This window comes from Pecten maximus, chromosome 19 (assembly GCF_902652985.1).
Source record: "Pecten maximus chromosome 19, xPecMax1.1, whole genome shotgun sequence".
NCBI lineage: Eukaryota > Metazoa > Mollusca > Bivalvia > Pectinida > Pectinidae > Pecten > Pecten maximus.
This window is the reverse complement of record NC_047033.1, coordinates 9,892,841-9,913,730: the sequence shown is the minus strand read 5'-3', so window position 1 is coordinate 9,913,730 and position 20,890 is coordinate 9,892,841. Positions and strand designations below refer to the sequence as shown.

At 33.6% G+C, this 20,890-nt stretch overlaps 1 protein-coding gene across 1 annotated transcript in view; it reads left to right on the top strand.

Annotated features, from left to right (window-relative positions):
• Positions 1 to 1,955, top strand: part of LOC117318112 (dipeptidyl peptidase 4-like) — a 51,075-nt gene extending 49,120 nt beyond the window's left edge. Inside the window, exons 25-27 of the mRNA XM_033873115.1 lie at positions 262 to 334; positions 725 to 798; positions 1,205 to 1,955. Coding sequence (XP_033729006.1) covers positions 262 to 334; positions 725 to 798; positions 1,205 to 1,372 — 315 coding nt within the window. The 3' untranslated portion in view covers positions 1,373 to 1,955. The remainder of the gene's footprint in view (positions 1 to 261; positions 335 to 724; positions 799 to 1,204) is intronic.
• Positions 1,956 to 20,890: the final 18,935 nt, after the last annotated feature.

Genomic DNA, 20,890 nt, shown 5'->3' with positions numbered 1-20,890 from the left:
GATTTGCTGTAATTTATAGCTTTAATATCAGATCATATTATACTGCAAACTTGGACCATATCATAATAACAGGATTTTTTTTATATATATATATATATATATACCTATAAAGAGAAAATCGGGTACATGGGAATCATTACAATAAGCAGGATATTATATCTGATATTGCAATCAGGGTTAACCACTATATTATGTACATTATATTAAACACGCCTGTTCAAACTTCCTTTCCCATCTGAAATCTTCTGTATTTTATTACAGTTATCAAATGTGTCCAAAAATGCGAAGAATTTCAAGTCTGCTAAGTATATGTTGATTCATGGGACTGGGGATGGTAAGTAAAAAATTTATCTTTGTTTCTTTTCTTTTTTTGTAACAATTTGAGTCAACAGGTTATTCAGTTTTTCTGGTAAATAGTTGTCATGGTGCCAATTCTCTATCTCATAATACATTTAGGTTATTAACATTTTCTACTATTGCAGATTTACATATTTGAGATTTACCACAATAATAATGACATTTTTTTCCTTTCGAAATGTTTTCTGTGTCAAAATGATTTGAATAAATCCTGGTCACGGCACCAAATTGATGCAGTTATCTTTGATTGGTAAATATTGAAGACCAATGAAGACTATATTAATGTAATTTTCATTCAAAATATTTTTTATTCGTTAGTTATTTTCAAGCTTTAAACCTTACACCTGCGTTTATTTTTATTTCTCAGATAATGTCCATTTCCAAAACTCGGCCCAATTGATGCGGGCACTGGTAGAGGAGAATGTCTACTTCAGATCACAGGTTTGTGACTAGTCAGAATGTATACACATAAAAACTCATAAGCATCATATTAGATCATTCTTTTTTATAAAAATCCATGGAAATTATATCTGCATTGAAAGCATTTATACACATTTACTTTATTGTTATTTCAGTAATCTTCTTATTTCAAACTGTTTTCATGAGAAAATTGTCTCTCTTGTTGATTAATGTTTTTATGAACAATTAAGTAGTGCTAGTTGTACATATCCTTTTTTATCATTTTAAGATAGATTTACTGAGAGATTTGTCCCGTTACTACGCGTTATTCCCTTTTTCATGATATCTTTTTAGGACGTATTACACATATATGTGATATGATGATGATTTTTAAGTTAGATGTTTGCTCATTAGGGTCAGATTAAAATGCTGTCATAATATTTTGTAGATATACACAGACCAACAGCATGGCCTCAATGGTGGAAACTCTCGTCGTCATCTCTATGAGACCATGGAAGATTTCCTCAAGGAATGTTTCACAGGAAAATCCAAGAAGTTTGAGCAAAAAAGCAAAATATTAGAGAACAGCAAACAAGAACCTATAGATGAATCTTAGTAGGAAATCCTAGCTTGGTCACTGTATCTAAATTATGTGAGTCCAAGCTCTTTTAACATATCAATAATCTACAAATCTTCATTGGGCAACGACAGTTTGTATCAGGAAAAATCAAATTCAACATAGTGAAACAATGAAGACATTCAAATATCTGAGTAAAGAAATAAAAAGATTAAATACTATGATCAAATTGTTGGAAGCAATACAAGGAATTCCTGCTATTTCAACCTCCAAGTTGAAGAACTCCAATTCAAGGGGTCATAATCAACTGTGAAACAGAAATAAATCATAACGAGATGCTTCATGATTAAACTTTAACACAATTTGAGGATTTTAAGTATTTTTACAGGGATTACTACAAATCGAACAGTTGATATTAATACTATACATAATGGATCATCTAGTCGCAATACCCGTTTAAATTGTGAAGATGTTTTATCTGACCAATCAAACAGAAGTTGCCATTATCCATAATAAAGTTATACGTCATACCGTGTTCGAATATAGTTAGTTGGCCCAGTGGTGTTATTTATTATCAAACATAACAGTTAATGCCAGCGTCATTTTGTGAAATTCCACAATGGAAAAGAACATGTAGAGTTTTTGTTAAATTTTTGTTTTCTGAATCTGAAGATTTATCACCATTTCTTTTTCCTATTCAAACTCTGCTACAGATATAGAGGGATTGTCTGATTGTGTCTTGCACTTAATAACCATACGCTAAGGAAAACGGCAGTAGCTAAGTCTTGCCAAATGATATTTGGGTGATGAAAGTTGAGGGGAGGTAACTGTAGGAAATTCTGCCCAACATTTGTTAAGGAACAAGGTTTTGTCATTTTGAAGATTGGCCCATTGCTGTACAGTTAATTTTTTTTCTGAATCAATTGATATCTTATTACATCTTCATGAGAAATGTCTACTCTCATGATGTTATATTCTATGCCATGAGAAATGTCTACTCTCATGATGTTATATTCTATGCCATGAGAAGGTTTATGATTGGAATTACGTACGAATATGTGTGATTACCAATGGACAGCGAGGGTCAATCAAATCACCAAAAACATCTGTGTTACATCAAGTCTGTTTTGTTAAAGAAATTGTGATATTGGTGTAGATGTAAATGTATGAAATCTGGATGTTTGGAGCATCAGTCGGGCAGATGCATCAGACATTTCTTGGAAATGTTGGATGTATGTTGAAATTTATTCTGAGGTCAGAGGTGAAGTGATAGGCTGACGCCAATCAATTTGTGTCGCCATGAACCAAATACACAATTCTTGGGAAAATGTGTTGTTAATCACAACGTGTGGACATGGACATCGGACACGGAAAATGAAACAATTAATGGACGCTGTCTGTTACAGTGATTTGTTTATGGCTAGAAATAGATGTTATTTTCACAAGTTAAATATTGTGATGCGATTGTTACTATTTTTTAATCTTCCATGCTGAGGCGTTTACAGAAGCAGTAGGTGCTATAGCGGACACTGTTACCATGACTGTGTGAAGTGCAGCACCGTTTATGTTAAGCCTCCTAAATCGTATGCTTAATCAGGAAATTTTCACAAATTGATGTTCCTTGTTAAATATGTTCATGAAAGCTATTTCACAATGAACTGATATGATCTCATTTGAATTTGAATGATACTTTTTCTGGTTTTAAATATTGCCTTTTCTGGTAATAATCAGACCTTAAAACCCTGCTTGAACGGTGTCATTTCTTGTTGGAAATCTTTTTGTTGACATCAGAATTACCTACTGATGTTCAGTCAAATCAGAAAAACATTAGTTATTTTACATTACTTAAATTTCATTATACAGTGATAACTTTATCGATTAAAATAGCCGACTGGTTAGTTAATTGAAATTAGAATAAAGCTATTTTCCATATTTCCTGAAGAATGGAATTTCGGAAAGAATTAAATTATTTGAAATGACAAGGGAAGTTGCGCAACTGATCAAATAACCTAAAAATTGTTCAGTGTGAACATTTCTTGATTGATCAAAGGTTTTTTCAGAAATAGATTAATAGTCTTTTTATCTAATATCTTTTTTATATGCATTTACACATGTATTATTTTTAACATGTGACATATGTCACACAACCCAGCTTTTTAATTGAATCGTACTAGTTTGTTTCTTTTGAATTACCTACGGATTTGAGGTATGTTGATGTTCATATTTGCATATGTAAGTGATTATATTTGCATATAAAAATATTTAAATTTGCATATGTAAATATTTGTATTTTAATATGCAATTGTTATATTTGCATATGTAAATGGTTATATTTGCATGTGTAAATTTTATATTGCATATGCAGTTGCTTATATTTGCATACGCAAATGATGCTGATATTTATATAAAATAATATTAAATGAAGCTGACATTTACATATGTTATGTAAATGATTGAATATTTATAAATAATGTGTGAATGAATTTTGATGCTGACATTTATATATGCAACATATGGATGATTAAATTTACAACTGTTGATGTTTCAACATTCTGCATATGTAAATGCCACTGATAATTATTTGCATCAAAAATAGTGATTACCTTTTTGATTGGTAGGGATGTCTGCGTGCGATTATTAAGATATATATGTTAAAATGAAAATTGGTGATCAATTTTATATGGTATTGTAAATTTAATGATGTGAAAAGAAATAAGAATGTGAATGATTTATCAAAATAACCATTGTACATTTATGTTTTCTTGAATGAATATGAATGTTAACAGCTAAGTATTGTGTGAATGGTGATCGTGATCGTTTGAATAAATAAACCATCGCTCATAATTTGCGAAGTAAACATGTAAATATATTCAGATTATTTCAGGATCATTATATTCATGTTAGGTGTTGATTTTTTATATGAATATTTATAAGTATATGTGATATCAGTATTTTTTAAAGCTGGATACATATTAAGTTGATATAATCATACACTTTATGAGATCTGACTGACTGTTAGATGAACAGGTTTTAAATTAAGCTAGCAAGTCAATTCATATGTAGATGTTTATATTACATATGCAAATGTTTATATTTGCATATGCAGATGATGCTGATATTTACATAAAGTTATGTAAATAAGGCTGACATTTACATATGTAATATAAATGATTGGATATGTAAAGGAGAATGTCCGAGAGCTGTCTATTCTTTGAAATAATATATATATAAAAAAATAATACATCCACCTTATAATTTAACCTCAGTTTGAATTTTAATACTTCAATTTGGGATATTAACATTTCGTGTGATGGGGTTAACATTTGTTTTCCCCGACTTTTCCTGATTTTTTGAAATAAAAAAACACATTGATCCAAGCACTTAAAGAGGCTTGCCCGCAGAGATCAGAAAAATTGGCTAATAGAAAAAGATTTTTTACACATGACAGATTGTTGGAATTGTTGAGTTTTTCATTTTATTTTCCTTATAAAACGCTGAAAAGTGATATTAAAACCTCATTTTTAAATATTATTTATTTAATCGCAACCCGCAATAAGTCTAATTTGATTGACACATCAAAGAAACAAGCACGTGCACAGTGCCGCACAGTGATAACTTCAAAGGCAGCGGCGATTTACAAGAAGATTTGCCGTTATATTCCATACATTTCCCTCTCAGGTTGAGTTTTAAAACGTCTTTTAAATACATATTCTGTAATTGTTTTCAAGAAATAAAGTCGGAAAGCCTCTAATTTTGTCACATAGAAACGTGTACTGAAGTTTATTTAGTGATCGGAGATGTGCCGTTTACCGGTCCGTCTGCGGGTAAGCCTCTTTAAAAAATCGGATGTCTCCCTTTAAAAAAATCCTACGTGTATATCACTGTGTCTGTTTTATAGATATCCTGCGTTGTTTTTATCTTAAATTTCAAACCTATTTGAAGGTTCCAAAATATAACCACTTTCATGGTATTAATATTAATACTCTTTCATCATAATGAAATGGCAGAAAATTTGTTATTAAAAAGATAACACAAATATAATAATTGGAAAATGTGAAAGGTTTTTTTAACCAGGTATTTTTTTTTACTTTTTAACTTGAAACAAAAAGAACATTTCAACAGAATGCTGATAATAGTTGTCGAGACAAAATCTAGCAATGTAACGTCGAGTCATATTGGCGGTAGACTATGATAACGAAGTAAGTTATAGTTAAGAAGGAGAATCAAGCAAACAACAGGACACTTAACTCTCAAATGTTAATCTGTAATGCATGTAAAGTACTGCATGTAAATATAGCATGAATCAGTACTGATCAAGTTTAATTGATATGTATAGTTATGTGTATATATAAGAAGGATGTAAATTTTTGTCAGTGATTTTTTGATCTACCTCAATATAGAGGAATGGAATTATTATATTTCTTGATTTATTAAAATTGTTTTAATGAAGATTTTCACTAGCATTGCTATTTTTACTTGAACATATTATTATTGAAAATTTTGGAATACAAAATGTATTAAAAAAAAACATTCTTTAAAAATAAACATCTTACAACTGAATTTGGTAAAAGATTTTTTTTTCAAATGACATGTTTACATCAATTATAGATTAGTTTATTTAGTATAAAAAATTGTCTTATAATATCCTTGTACATGTAAGTGAGGTTTCGAAAAAAAGAAAGTTGTGTTTGAAATATGAAACACTGAAAAACTGCTGCTTATGATATTGTGTTTGTATGATAAAAAGCACCCATGTTGGAGAGTCGTATGTGTGTACATTATGGCACTGTGCTAGGATATTTTATGACAGTCGGAGAAAACGATATGAAAATGTATTGATGTCTTCTTAAAACATTGCAGTATGGAGGTGGTAATGTTTTTTCTAGTAATTAGCTTTTGATAACCTTAAAAGACCATATTTTTCTCATCATCTATAATGTTGAACATCCGTTTTTGAATTCAAATAGATGTTTGTGGTGAATGTTTCGTCAAATGTTGGTGACATTTAGGAGACTTTCGCAGACTACAACATTCATACATTTGTGTGAAGAGAAACAATTCGATACAGGATGTTTTATTCTGAACGAAATGAGCCTGCTTTCAAAATGGAAAATTCAGATGAAATCATGAAAGTAAAATCTAAGTCGTAATTTTTGCAATCTATTTAACAACAACAACAACAACAACAAATTTTTACAATTCCATAATCAGGTAATTCAGGGTTGAAATGAATAACTAAATTGCCAAAATCTAAAAAAAAAAATATATAAATAATTTGTTGGCATCATGTTTAGAGCAAAGTTGATCCAATGACTTCACAATCAGAATTGTATTACGTAATTGTACGTACATGTATCATTGTCTGTGATTGATTGATTGATTGAAATGACATACATCATTTTCTCCTCTTTTTTTCTCTCTCTCTCTCATTTGAAGATTGAAGAATTATTAAATACCAAGGTTCCCTTGAAAACATGAGTTTTGTTTTTATTTTGATAAAAGTACAGTAAAGAGAAGCAAAATATTGCAAGACAATAGAAATGATAAGTTTAATTCGAGTATAGATATTATGAAATGTTTAGGTGATCATGCTATGAGATGGTTTGGAACAGCAACCAATGATTTAAAATGCCATGTTTATACACAACACAACAAACAGTATGAAAGTTCAAAAATTTATTGAATGGAACCAAAACTTGCTCAGGCTCATATTGATGATCTAAAATGTTTGGCTTTCTCAGGGGCTGCTCATTCTTCCAACTAAATTACAATTAAATTTGACTCACTACTAAAAAGATACACCTAAATAATTAAAATACTAGTGGGGCAAGCAACCCCCGAGCTTGAGCGATCACAAGCTTAGATAGCTACGACTGAATAAAGGAGAGATCCCTAGCTTGAGCGATCTCAAGCCACCGAGTAAGCAGCTGTACACAATAGCAGGCGACTCTGCTAAGACTGTATAAGATGGAGCGACCCCGAAGCTTGAGCGATCACAAACTTATCATCTACAGAAGAAATAAATACATAAAACAATAATATAATGAATTGGGGGCAAGGAATTCCCCGAATTACAAATCCAAATCGAAAGAGGTTACATATGAAAAAAGTAACCGAATGAGAGCCCCCTGATTAAAATGTCATGTCGATATAATGCTTGATATGTTTTAATGTCCTTGCCACGAAGGGTTGTAGAAACATATGCTGTTACCCTTTGTTTGTCCATCCATCTCTACAATATGCGTACAACTTAGGAGTTGGTCCTGTCTGTCATTCAATAATTTTAAGAGTTAGAATTCCCGATATTTTGTGGATTTTTTTTTCAATCATGGATATATATATATATAATTGTCAAGTAGTAATAACGACAGTACAGACAAGTAAATTGTCGAATTTTCGAGGCACGAGTCAAAAAGTTGTCTTAATTTCCTTCGTCATTTGTGTTGCTAAGTTATATATCTATTTATTAGCACAATGTATCATATACACTATGTGTTGGTGATCCGAAGATATAGATTTGAATTCATATACATGTATGTAAATACATTGCGATCCAGGTATTCATATCATCTTATAGACGACTTCCACAATGATCATGTCAGGGTATCGGGCCGATATATGCGCGCGACTATCATTGCGCCATTGAAACGTTCTTTTTAAGAACGCCTATGTGGCACAGCGGTACATGTATTCGCTGCAGGTATTTCTGGCTAGGCGATTGGGTGCTGTAGATCGTGATCATGACATTTCCCAAGTCTCTTTTTATGAACCTCCGTGTAACCCATCTAATGATATACCTGGGTATATAAGCGAACTTAAATCCATTATAGACAAGCCCCTGTCATTATTATTTGAACAGATTCGAACCATAACCCACGACAGTGAACCTGACCTCGAACAGTTACGTCATGAACTATTTAAGCTAGCATCCGGGAAGGAAGATTTCCCCATTAAAGAAGGCGTATTGCGCATAAGGCTTAGGGCCCGTAGACCTGGCGATCAACCAATACAGACAAAGCTCGCTAGAGATTGTTTTGTGCTCCTTCGTGCTGCTGTCGGAGAGTGTACCGAGGAATTAAGCGAAGTTGTAGCCACACGGAAAAAACAGCGTGGAGTGCCCTCAAAAACACCTTCTACGGATGGAGAGAATGGTATAAAAATGCTTAGCGAAGCGGTCGCATCTCTGCAATCAGATGTACATAATCTAAAAGCTAGCAATACAGCTCATGCTTCTGATCTCGAGTATCTCATTACACAAATGAAAAATCTACAAAAGACAAAGACAGTGCAAGAGAAAGAGCAAAGAAATATACAGAAGAACTAAAGACTATGCAATGTAAACTTAACAAACTAGAGAAGGAGAACAGTGAATTAGTTGTTAAAGTGGATCTACAATCTGAAGAACTAAATGAACACAATGAAAATAACAGGACGTTGGAAAAAACCGTTACTGAAGCTCTAAAACTCGCTAGGAATGCCAAGCTACGAGTTGAGGAAACCTGGACAAAAATATCTGATTGTGAGAGAATTGCTCAGAAATTCAACGATGAACACTCAAGTGGGATCGAAGGATTTAAGAACAAATTGAAATATGTTCTCCAAACAACTAAACATTGTGTCAATGACGTCACTACAATTAACGACTGCCTTCCGTCGACATCCCGTTCTGTTGAACAAAACAAACATTCATTGGTTACGCTACAAAAGCAAATGAATGATGTCAAGCGACAAGTAAAGCAGGGAAAAGAAGAACACTCCGAGCGGCCCTCGACTACTGTGAAGAAAGGACAATGTGGGTCTTCTAAAACTGTTACACCACCATCTCCATCACGTCCTTCGCCGACAAAACCAATTACCAGCGTATCCAAAGATACACAGTGTAAAACTCCAGAACTTATACGCGATGTTACGGAAGATGAAACCTCCATCCCGCCTACTTGTGACCACTTCATTCAAATTCAAAAAGATTCAGGCAATAGTTATCTGAAGCAACCCGTAGCCGCGATTCCTGTTCATTTTCCTTCTTCCGTGTGTGTTTCTAATAATTTGGAAAAACCTGAGAAACGTAACTCATCACCAGTGATTTCCTCTGGCTCACTGTTCGTTGGTTTCATTCCTAGAACGAAAAGGAGAGGCCGATGGTATTACATTCATGGTATTGATAAAAAGGTGTCGTCCGAAAATACTTTGCGCGATTTCTTGTATGAGAACTCTATCACTTACACTTATTTACGATACTTCACTCGGTCTTGGAAACACACTGCATCTGCTCAATTGAATGTAGTGGACGATGAATCTATTACAAAACGTATCGAAGATCCCATGTTCTGGCCAAAAGGTGTCCCTGTCCGAGAGTGGTGGCCAAGAACTGTCTTCCAGAATCAACATGGAGACACCTACTAACTTTAACTTCATGTGTTGGAACATTGAGGGTATTATGGCCGGTATGCCCTACCTTCTTAACTGTTTACATAAACATGACATTGATGTATGTGGTATCTCTGAGCATTGGATCAGGGAATGTAATATTTCGTTCTTTGAATCTTTTAAAAACACCGGCTATTCTTGTTTTGTCAAACCTGTCAATGAAATCGATCCTTTCCGCTATAGCTGCAATATCAGAGGTGGTGTTTATATATTATTTAAAGATAATTTGAGAGTACAAGAAATTATTGTCGATAGCCCACGAATCTTAGGTCTCGAAGTTCAAATGCCAAATAGTGAGTATCTTTATGTGTTCTCAGTTTACATGCCTGCTGCCTCCAGATCAATTGATGTTTTATTAGACCAAATAGATATTTTAGAATCTATGGTTTCTGTATATTCCGAGAAGGGTAAGGTTGTTATACTCGGAGATATGAATGTGCAAATCCATGGAAGTCGCTGTCGATTTGCTAGTAACGACAGATCTTCAAGTGTCCAACTTTTTTTGAATAATACAAATATGGTGTCTGTAAATGTGACAGGAAAATGCAAAGGTCCAATGTACACGTATTATCCAACAACTGGATATTTCTCTACTATCGATCATATTATCATTAATTCAAGTTGTTTAGACTTGGTTGAACATTGTGAAGTGTTAGATGATCATGAGTTAAATGTTTCTGAACGCTATCCTGTAATTTGTATGATGAATATTCCCAAACAGTTTTCCAAAGTTTTTAGTTCAGAATGGGTCAGATTTAATTGGAGAAAAGCTGAAGAGAATGGGTCTATCGACCTTTATAGGTATCATTTAAATAGTCTCCTCAACAAAGTTGAAATTCCGGAAGATGATGTACATACTAATGATATTGATATATTTTACAACAAAATAAAATGTTGTTTACTTGAGGCATCAGAAAAGTCAATTCAGAGATGTTCTTTTAAGAAGTATTTGAAACCATATTGGAACAAGGATTTATCTGAATTGCATAATGAAATGGTTTCCAAGAGGTCGTTTTGGAATGCGGCTGGCGGACCAAGAGGGAATAATCAAATGTTCTTTGAATGCAAGGCTGTGAAAACAAAATTCAGACGAAATCTTCGTCATGCTTTTAATCTATATATGAAAGAGCAATTTGCCGAAATAGATAAATCTGGAGACGTTGACCAAAACCTCTTTTGGAAACTACTTAAAAATCGTACAAAAAATAATGGTTGTTGTCAAACTGAAATGAAACACAATGGTACCACACTTCACGAACCCGAACAAATTGTAAATGCATGGGGCCATCATTTTAGTAAGTTGTCAAGAATGAGATACTTGATTCGTTTGATGAAAACTTTTTTCAAGATGTACTACTTAAAGTTAATGAAATTCAAAATCAGTCTTATCAAGAAAAAGATATCTTTTTGTCAGAAATGTTTACCACGGACGAAATGCGAGAAGTATGTAAGAAACTTAAGAGCGGCAAAGCTGGCGGGTATGATAGCCTGGTTTATGAACACATTAAGTTTGGAGGTGATAGACTATTGCGCTTCATTACCAAACTGTTCAATTTAGTTGTAAAATATGAGCATATACCTGAAGGCTGGAAAAGAGGAACAATTTTCACTTTGTATAAGGGTAATGGAAAACCCAAAGACGACCCAAATAGTTATAGGGGTATAACTCTTATGCCTGTCTTCTTTAAATATTCGAGTCAATTTTATCTGTCAGAATGGATTTTTTACTAGATTCTGAAACATTTCCAAACAGACAACAAACAGCTTATATGAAAAATGTATGTAGTCTATGCACTTCCTTCAACTTACAGGAATGTGTGAGATATAATCTAGAAAATGACTCTGATTCTTTCGTAGCATTTTTAGATAGCAAAAAAGCTTTCGATGCTGTTTGGCACGAAGGGTTATTGCTCAAACTGTACAAAATGGGATTTAAAGGCAAAATTTGGACTATATTGAGAAATATGTATACTTGTTTTGTAAGTCACGTTGCCTTTAAGGGTTATCAATCTTCACCTGTTCTTATGGAGAGAGGGATCTTGCAAGGGGGGTCCTTATCTGCTAAAATGTACCTGGTTTTTATCAACGATCTATTAATTGATGTCGAATTGTCGGGAAAAGGAGCCTTTGTTAATGATACCAAGGTTAATATCCCCACACAAGCGGATGACATATGTTTGATCAGTAACACAAGTGTTGGTTTACAAGATATGGTTACAATTTGTGAAAGTTATAAATGTAGTTGTAAATGGAGATTTTCATTCTCTGTAGATAAAAGTAAAATTGTTGATTTTACAAAAGGCAGAAAACAAGTTTTGGTAAAAGATGTGTATTTATATGTAAAGCATTACCAGTTGTTGAGAATATTACGCACGTTGGTGTGGTTTTGAATTTTAAACTGTGTTCAGCAGACAGAACGGAGTCTGCATGTAAGAGAATGAAAAGTGGAACCATATGGCTCTTGTTCGATCTGGTGCTCACCCTAGGGCCCTTAATCCTTTAACTATTTCAAAGATTATTAAGACTAAAGTTTTCCCGTCTGCACTGTATGTGTGTGAACTATGGCACTTATCGAGAACCGAATTAATCAAATTAGAGCGCGCTCAAAATTTTATTGTAAAATCTATTCAAGGGTTAAACATTAGAACTAGGTTATATTGACATCAGAAAACTTCTATTTCTTGGTCGTCTTTGCAGGCTGGACAGTAAATACTTAACTCATACTATATTTCTCAAACGTCTATTCATGTATCTTTTGAAGGAATCATGTCAAACTGGTTTTATTCCTGATATCGTGAGAATACTTCGCAAGTATGATTTGTTTAATCAGTTGTTGCAGTATACTTCAGATACAATTTTTCCAAGTAGTTCGAAATGGAAGTCAATCGTCTATAAAGCTGTTTTTAATTGGGAAGAATTAATGATGTACAATAGAATGAATAACGATTCAGATTTCAGTAGGTTTATGCTCATTCAAGATGTAATTTCTCCACATATTTTATGGAAAGTAGCACTAAAATTCCCTGAACATCTCAGCAAGTTAAGTAATATAGTTCGACTATGTAAGGATTTAAGATCAACAAACCTTATAGAATTGTGCCATTTCTGTGGTATTTTATATGATGACCGTATATCACATATAGTACTCCATTGTACAAAAACTGAAAGTCTTAGAGACGATCTCTGGTGTCTTATTAGTCCTGTTTTTGATATAGAATTTAGTGTGTTCTTACATTCCTTATCGGAATATAACTTAATTCATGTACTACTTGGTGGTAGTCTTCCCTACAGATTAAGTCCATCTGATCATGTGATATTTGTACTGCATAGTTCTATTTTTGTTGATAAAATGTTGCTGTTATATCAGCATTAATAGTGTAATACACGTATGGCATACAATGTTGTTGTTTTTAGCGCTAAAACCATAGGTTTTAGCAGCTATTGAGAGATGGGCACGCCCCCCCCCCCCCCCCCCCCCCCCCCCCCCCCCCCCCACCGGTTGGTGTTTTGTAAAATTACATGACTACTGTGATATCTGTATTGGCAAATTTGCACAAATATGCAACACTGTAAGGTTTTTCATCATTCTGTTCACTTATTTTGCAATGAAAATATAATATAAAGATGAATTTTGAAAGAAAAGAAAACTAATGTTAGACTGAATAGCCTCTTATTTATAAAATGTCTACATTTTAACTAATGTTCCGGTTAGCTCAGTAGGTTGAGGTGGTGAGTTCCACCGAGACGGCCGGGGTTCAATTCCCGGCAGCAGCAGTTTTTTTTTAGTTTTTTTTATATATAATTATTATAATTGTATCTATCTATATTTCAAGAAAAGATATATATTCTCATGCGTGTTTATAGTTGTTTTAATTCATATTTGCTCGGAATGTAAATGGCCTTTTAACACAAACAAACAGTAAGGCTTAGCTGTAGTACAGTAGGCTAAAGATAGATTTAGTACTATCTTTTCGTAGCTCATTTGCAAATATAATTTTATAATAATTACAATATCTTAAATCAGTGCATGGACGCAGAAAATAATTTGAGCCGCTCGTAAATTTGACGCTTAAAATGTTGACTAACACTAGTGCTGCATTAAAGTTCTTTTGTGTTGTCCTATATACAGACTCACCAAAGTGTAGGTTAGCTATGGTCAGTGACACTGATTGACCCCAAGGGGTTAATTACAAGAGTCAGCCAACCGTGAAACACTCCGACTGTCGCCAAATTTGGTCACAGGTGAATTCTCCAATTAACAACTTTACCTGAATTGAAATTATGTTATTTACAACCTAGATATATTTGCTAAGAAACAGTATATTTCAATTGACTTAAGAATATTGGGACCGAACTGCAGCCATTCTCTCACAAAAATCGGCAAAATCTGTCTGTCTCTCTCTCTCTCTTTTTATTTATTTTTCAAACGAAACTTATAAACATGAATTTTTATATAAAAAAAAAAAAGAAGAAAAAAGACAGAAACGTATATCTACTTATACATATACATATTGTGACTGTAATAACTGTATGTTTAAAATGTTCTGAGTATAAAATAAACACAGATATATTAAATAAATTCTTGTAAAAACTATGTCGTCTATCTTTTTAATATTGATCCGAAATTTATTTTATATATTTAGATTGAAATGTAACAACCTTTTAATCATATCTGCACCGTGTAAATTTTGAATTTTTATAGCCATCTAACATTTGATGGTCTTATTCTAATTATTATATTAATTGCACAAGTACATATGTTTTAATGCAAAAGAAGTGTAACTAGATCTAGCTCAGTAGAGTTTTCTAATCCGATACAAAACGACAAATTATACTGTATCTTTAAACCTTCCAAGATGATTTACATCTTGTTAAAGTTATAAAGACAGTCTTATGAAATTCTGGGTATATCTCGCAGGTGAAAAATGAAGGTCTATAGGTTAACAACCCCCACCACCACCACCACCTCCCCCTCCCCTCCTCTCCTAACCCCTGCTGGTACAGGTGTGACACTCTTTGATTACCTGGACAGTTCAGGTATAGCCTCAGGAAATATTTCAATACACTGGCCGGTTATAGAGATACACAGATATGTCAACTTACAAATCTTCCCATGTGTGAGAAATTTCTCTTCATATATGGTAGAAATTACTTCCATAACTGTGAATGTATAATTGAAATATGTTGAAAGTCGTATTGCCCAGTAAATCTATATAATAAATATTTCATACAGAAATTGAATCTAGTAGTCAATCATATATAGTTCATAATCTTACTTATCAAGGTAAAGTAATAATACAAACTGGTAATTGCGTTGCCTTTGTATAATTTATATAAAATACCACAAAAGACTGCAAATCACCATTCTACTGTGCCATGCACTCACTATTTCTTGCATATTATGTAATATGTATAACCATGGATAATATATCAAATCATTATCTTTTATTCTTATTTTGTAATATACAAGTTCATGTGGAATTTGCATAATGAGGATGTTGGAATTATAAAACGTGTAAAAAAGTTATGGTGTAACATTTGTATATCAAAAAAAGATGTTCTTAAAATTTAGATGATTTCAATGCAGCAACCTTTGTGTTGATTATTGAAAAAAATATACAGTTTATTCAAGTGTCTTTAATATTTCAATTTATGTCTTAATAATTATGCTATTTAAACAACATATAGAACTATTGCATTAATATTCAACTCGGACGGGAATCGGGCTGTGAATCACGAAAGATTGAAAAATAAACCCCTAAAATTTTACATAAGATACAGTTGTGCAATGTAGAACATATACTTGAGTCCATTCTCTGAAATTAATACCAATCATGACCCCATTTTAGCCCACCATCTGATTTTTAGCCCACCATCTCATATGTAGGTTGCCCTTGGTCCCTAGTTACAATGTATGCATATTTCATTTTGGGACCAGTCAGAAAACAACATGGCCGACAGGCAGTCATCTTGGATTTTGACAATTGAAGTTTATTATCGCTATTTCTCAGAAAGTACTAAAGGGATCTTTCTGAAGTTTCATATGTAGGTTGTTGCTCTTGGTCCTTAGTTACAATGTATGCATATTTCATGTTGGGGCCAATCGGAAAACAACATGACCGACAAGCAGCCATCTTAGATTTTGACAATTGAAGTTTGTTATCGCTATTTCTCAGAGAGTACAGAAGGGATCCTCCTGAAATTTCATATGTAGGTTCCTCTTAGTCCCTCGTATTGCATTTTGGGACCAATCTGAAAACAACATGGCCGACAGACAGCCATTATCGCTAAATCTCAAATTTCATATATAGGTTCCCTTTGTACTGACCATAAGCCGGTGGTTTTTTCTCCAGGTACTCCGGCTTTCCTCAACCTCCTAAACATGGCACACCCTTGCTGTTTATAGGACGTTAAACAAACTAAACCAAACCAATTTGTTTGAAAACACTGAGGGATGTTTCTCAATTTACACAGATTAGTAAGAGGAAGAGAAAATATAGAGAAGATCAATCTGACATGGAATCTATAAAGATCATTCAATGGTGGACGCCAAGATCCCTCTGGGATTTCTTGTTTTTCTTCGTTTCGGCAAATACCTCAAATACACCAAACACCGTTGCTAGTTCCCGGTACTCTTCCTAATAACACCGTCCCCATTTTTTGCAATTTCGTGGCATTGACATAGAAAACAGATATAACTATTATGGAGGCATCGACCAAGCCATATATATGTGATCTTGGGTTGCCATTAATACATGTGTGCAAGTAGAATTTTAGGTTGTTTGGGAGTATGTGTAGTCCAAGAGATTTCCATCAAACTTAGTAACATGTTGACATGCCTTAACAGTTCGGCCATGTTCGATTGCCAGTTTTACAATCGGTGGATTTGTCGCCCGTTTATTGATAAGATATACCATCTATACCCTTTCCATGCATTGACTGAATCAGAATATGGCGGGTTTCCTTAAACTGAGTAGAGTCCGACCAAATTCTTCATTCTTTAAGGTTTAATTAATCTGATAGCGTTGAGAGTCGGAATAGTCTTTTCACTAAATCTTCTCAATAAAACGACCAGGGTAAAACGCTTCAAAATGTTGCAGTGTCCGTCTGACATTCATTTTTACCTTGACACTGCTTCACACATTTGACTTGTGCGTTCATGTAATAGAAGTCAACAACGTGTGTTGGAATAAGTTAACATCAACCATATTCAATGAAACAACTGTGTTAACACTTTCAAACGGCTTTTGGCTAACTGAAATGAATACAATGGACATGTGAGTTTGGTCAGGTCCAAACGTGTTATCTGTGAAATTACGATAATGAACCAATTGAAGAACTGAATATCGACTTGCTCAAAATAAGGGAAATCCTGTTTGTGATACAATTCCAACAGAAAAAAACGTGTAAAATATTGTCAACTGATAGAATTGCACAAGTGTTTTAGCGCTACAGTACTTACAGTACTTTGATTTTACATGAGTAGTGCCAAATTAATAACTGTTTAATTGATTTATCAATTATTTATCTATTATTATTATTATTATATCACCCCTTCGTGGGTGTTAATGCCTGTGAAAGCCTGAGAGGACTTTGCTGGTAGGGCTCTCCCCAACCGCTGGAAACCTCAGGCTTCACATGCGTTGTAATGATTTTGTATCATTTGCTACTTTCGTGACCTTTCATTATGTAGTTATTTAACTATTTCATTATGTATTCATTTACCCAGTCATCTCTGTAAATAATTGATGTGTTTATTTTTGACAACAATGTATATTTCTTTTTGTAACTCTTCAATTTGGAGGAAATAAATAAATGATAATAATAATCTATTTATTAGCACAATGTATCATATACACTATGTGTTGGTGATCCGAAGATATAGATTTGAATTTCCTGTCGTAGTTGAACCGAGAGAAATATATATAATATATGTACAATTCGTATCCATGTATGTATAAATACATAGTGATCCAGGTATTCATAACATCTAATAGACGACTTCCACAATGATCATGTCAGGGTATCGGGCCGATATATGCGCGCGACTATCATTGCGCCATTGAAACGTTCTTTTTAAGAACGCCTATGTGGCGCAGCGGTACATGTATAAGCTGCAGGTATTTCTGGCTAGGCGATTGGGTGCCGTAGATCGTGAGTTTGAGGCCCGGTCAGGACACGAGTCAAAAAGTTGTCTTCCTTCGTCATTTGTGTTGCTAAGTTATATATATATATATATATCATTAGTGTGTGATAAAAATTGGAAAGTTATTATTTTTCCTCAACTTTTGATGTTTTAACTTTGTAGGAATTTGGTATTTAACTCCATTTCAATTAAAGCCGGAACAGGATCATACATGTTATAAGATTTTCTTCTTAAATATATATTTATATACTAAGAAAATTTGACTTAAGTGAGAGGTCGATCCCGACATGGATATGGTCGAAAGAAAACATTTAGACAAACAACATTTTGATAATGGTGACCGATATGATGGCCATCTTGAATCTTACATGGATACAAATTTCATTTAGGACCTAATATGAGATATTCTTTAGGGACTTGTGGCGATCTTGTATATCCATCTTACAGGATGGTGGACAATTCACAGTCACGCCGTAAGCTTCCCTTGCTTTTGATCAGAAGAGGCAACACACGAGGCCTATTGGGCTTTAATGGCTTATGTGGTATTCACTGCATTGATGCTTCTAGGACATTCAATTACCAAAAATTATTTGAGTGATTTAACAGAATAGACTTTGCTGACTGGACAAACAGACAAGGCCATATGGCAATGATGAACATACAAAAAGACAATATTTTTTCTGCTAAAACAATTTATTATAATTATCTTAAAAATATCATACATCTTGTATGACAGACAAAACTTAAGCCTTAATTGTCTAGAATACAGGTTTGTATGTAAAGCATGCAAGCTCACGTAAACAACATGCACAATCTGACATGTGCATCGTTATAAAACAACAATTGTAGTGATAACTGCAATGAAAGTGATGATTATGATGATAATCATGATGAAGTTCACTATTGTTATTAAACAATAATCATATATGTTAAAAATACGAACTATCATTTCAGTCAATGAAACTATTAATCAGTACACAAAAACGCTAAGGAGCATTTCAGTAACTTTGAAAGTATTATTCATAACAAACAAATCATTATTAAAACAAAATGTTTACTTCAGGGGGAAAATTGATTGAATGGCGGGGAAACATTGATTCAAAATATTGCATACCCTCCTTAATTAATGAATACTCTCCTACATTTAGACTATAAATACCAATGAATGCTCCCCGACAAGTCAATATTTCAATAATGAACGGCTCTCATGAGAATATAAACCATCATTTACTGATCCCTGGTTGGTCGAGATTATCAACAAGCCTTCGGGTTTAAAGCAAATATATGAAGACAAAAATAGCGTATGTTTCCACTTTTTTTCAATATCATCTTTTTATAACTTTGCTAACTGTTGAAAAAATTAGGTCCTCACATCATATAATAGAATCACAGTATCGCTAATACGAAACAAATCAGGACTTTTAAACGGAAAACTTTTAAATTTGGCCTCATCAGCATAGTCCAATTTACGTCTGATCGACTTTAAATACTTGATAAAACGCCGGAGTAATTCGGACTGTGTTAACGAGACTTTACAGTGAAGGAGGAATAAAAAGGTGAAAGTTGTGGTGATTAAGGCACTTATACGGAACGACAGACCTGAAATACATACATATATCTGTAATCTTCTGACCCTTCAACACAGACAGATTTAACAGATCACCAGTGAATTCATGATTTACCACATATATCCCGTAATAAGCCCAGAGAGTCAACACATCAACATTTATACTCTTAATGTTAACCATCCCAATCCTGAGGAACCAATTTATGAAGCTTGCTGGCATAGGAAACTCGTCTCCGTTTATTTGAGCAACATCCATGTTTTATTCGAATACTCCACTACTTTAAGCAGTACTCGAGTTTTTCCCAAAAAATGTTTCCATGCAATTTTTTTCCTGAACTTGGCCTTCCGCCTGCTGAACGTCTTACCCTTAGGAATCTGGATATGAACTTTACCAGTGTTCTGTTCCTCACCGAAAAATTACATTCCTAATAATCAATTTATCTCAACATGACAAAGAAAAGTCTTCCACTTCTCCTGAAAACTTAACTTCTCCATAAATTCCGTCCACACTGTTGGATCAAGGGATGGTAAAAGAGTCCGAACAGCGTGTTTTTTATGTGAATCAGGGACCAGACTGATGGGGTTATTTTCTATACTGTCCAGAAGCTCCAAGTTTGTATGTGTCGGGTAACATTCTAAACCAATATTGTCGGAGGTTGTGAAAGAAGGGTTATTTACGGAGGATGAGATACTGAGCAAATATTTGACTAGAAAGGGTGGATAGCGATACAGAATTGAATGGCACGGAGGTTCTAAATCAGACGGACGAGTTTAACACTTATCAAAAGATATGTTGGAATGAAACCTACCTAAGTAATGAGGTGTCTTTGATGAAAAATATAGCACAAACATTAATATGTTGATAAGCTTTTTTGTAATATTTCAAATAACATTATTTCCTGAAGAGAAAACAAAATTCTGAAGTGTTTTAGATTTTAGGGTTCAAGTTGTGCTTTCCTTCATGTTTTATGAGGGATAACAAATTAACAATACAATCTACCAGTATAGGATTTGCTGAAATAGACAGCATATTTAGCAAATACTTGATAATATTCAATAACTAGAAATACGAAAATCCTTTACTTCAAAATTAAAGCATTAATTTCCCCTCTACAAACTCTAGCAGCATTTCTGACAAACAATATGCTTATGCTGAAATTATTTTCAAAAACATTGAGTCTTGCAGTATGACAAGGGGAAGTAACTCTTCAAATATGTGGGTCAACTGTTCAGTACTTCTGTTCCCCATTCTTAAAATCAAAATTTTAAAACGTATATCTTTATATGACACCTGAAATTGAAACAGCTAATGAATTTTCTGTTCGGTCTGCACAGGTCCTAATTTCAATACATCAAGATTTTAATTTTAAAATAAGTTGCCAATGAATTGTAAAATGCTTAGTTTTGATTCGCTAAT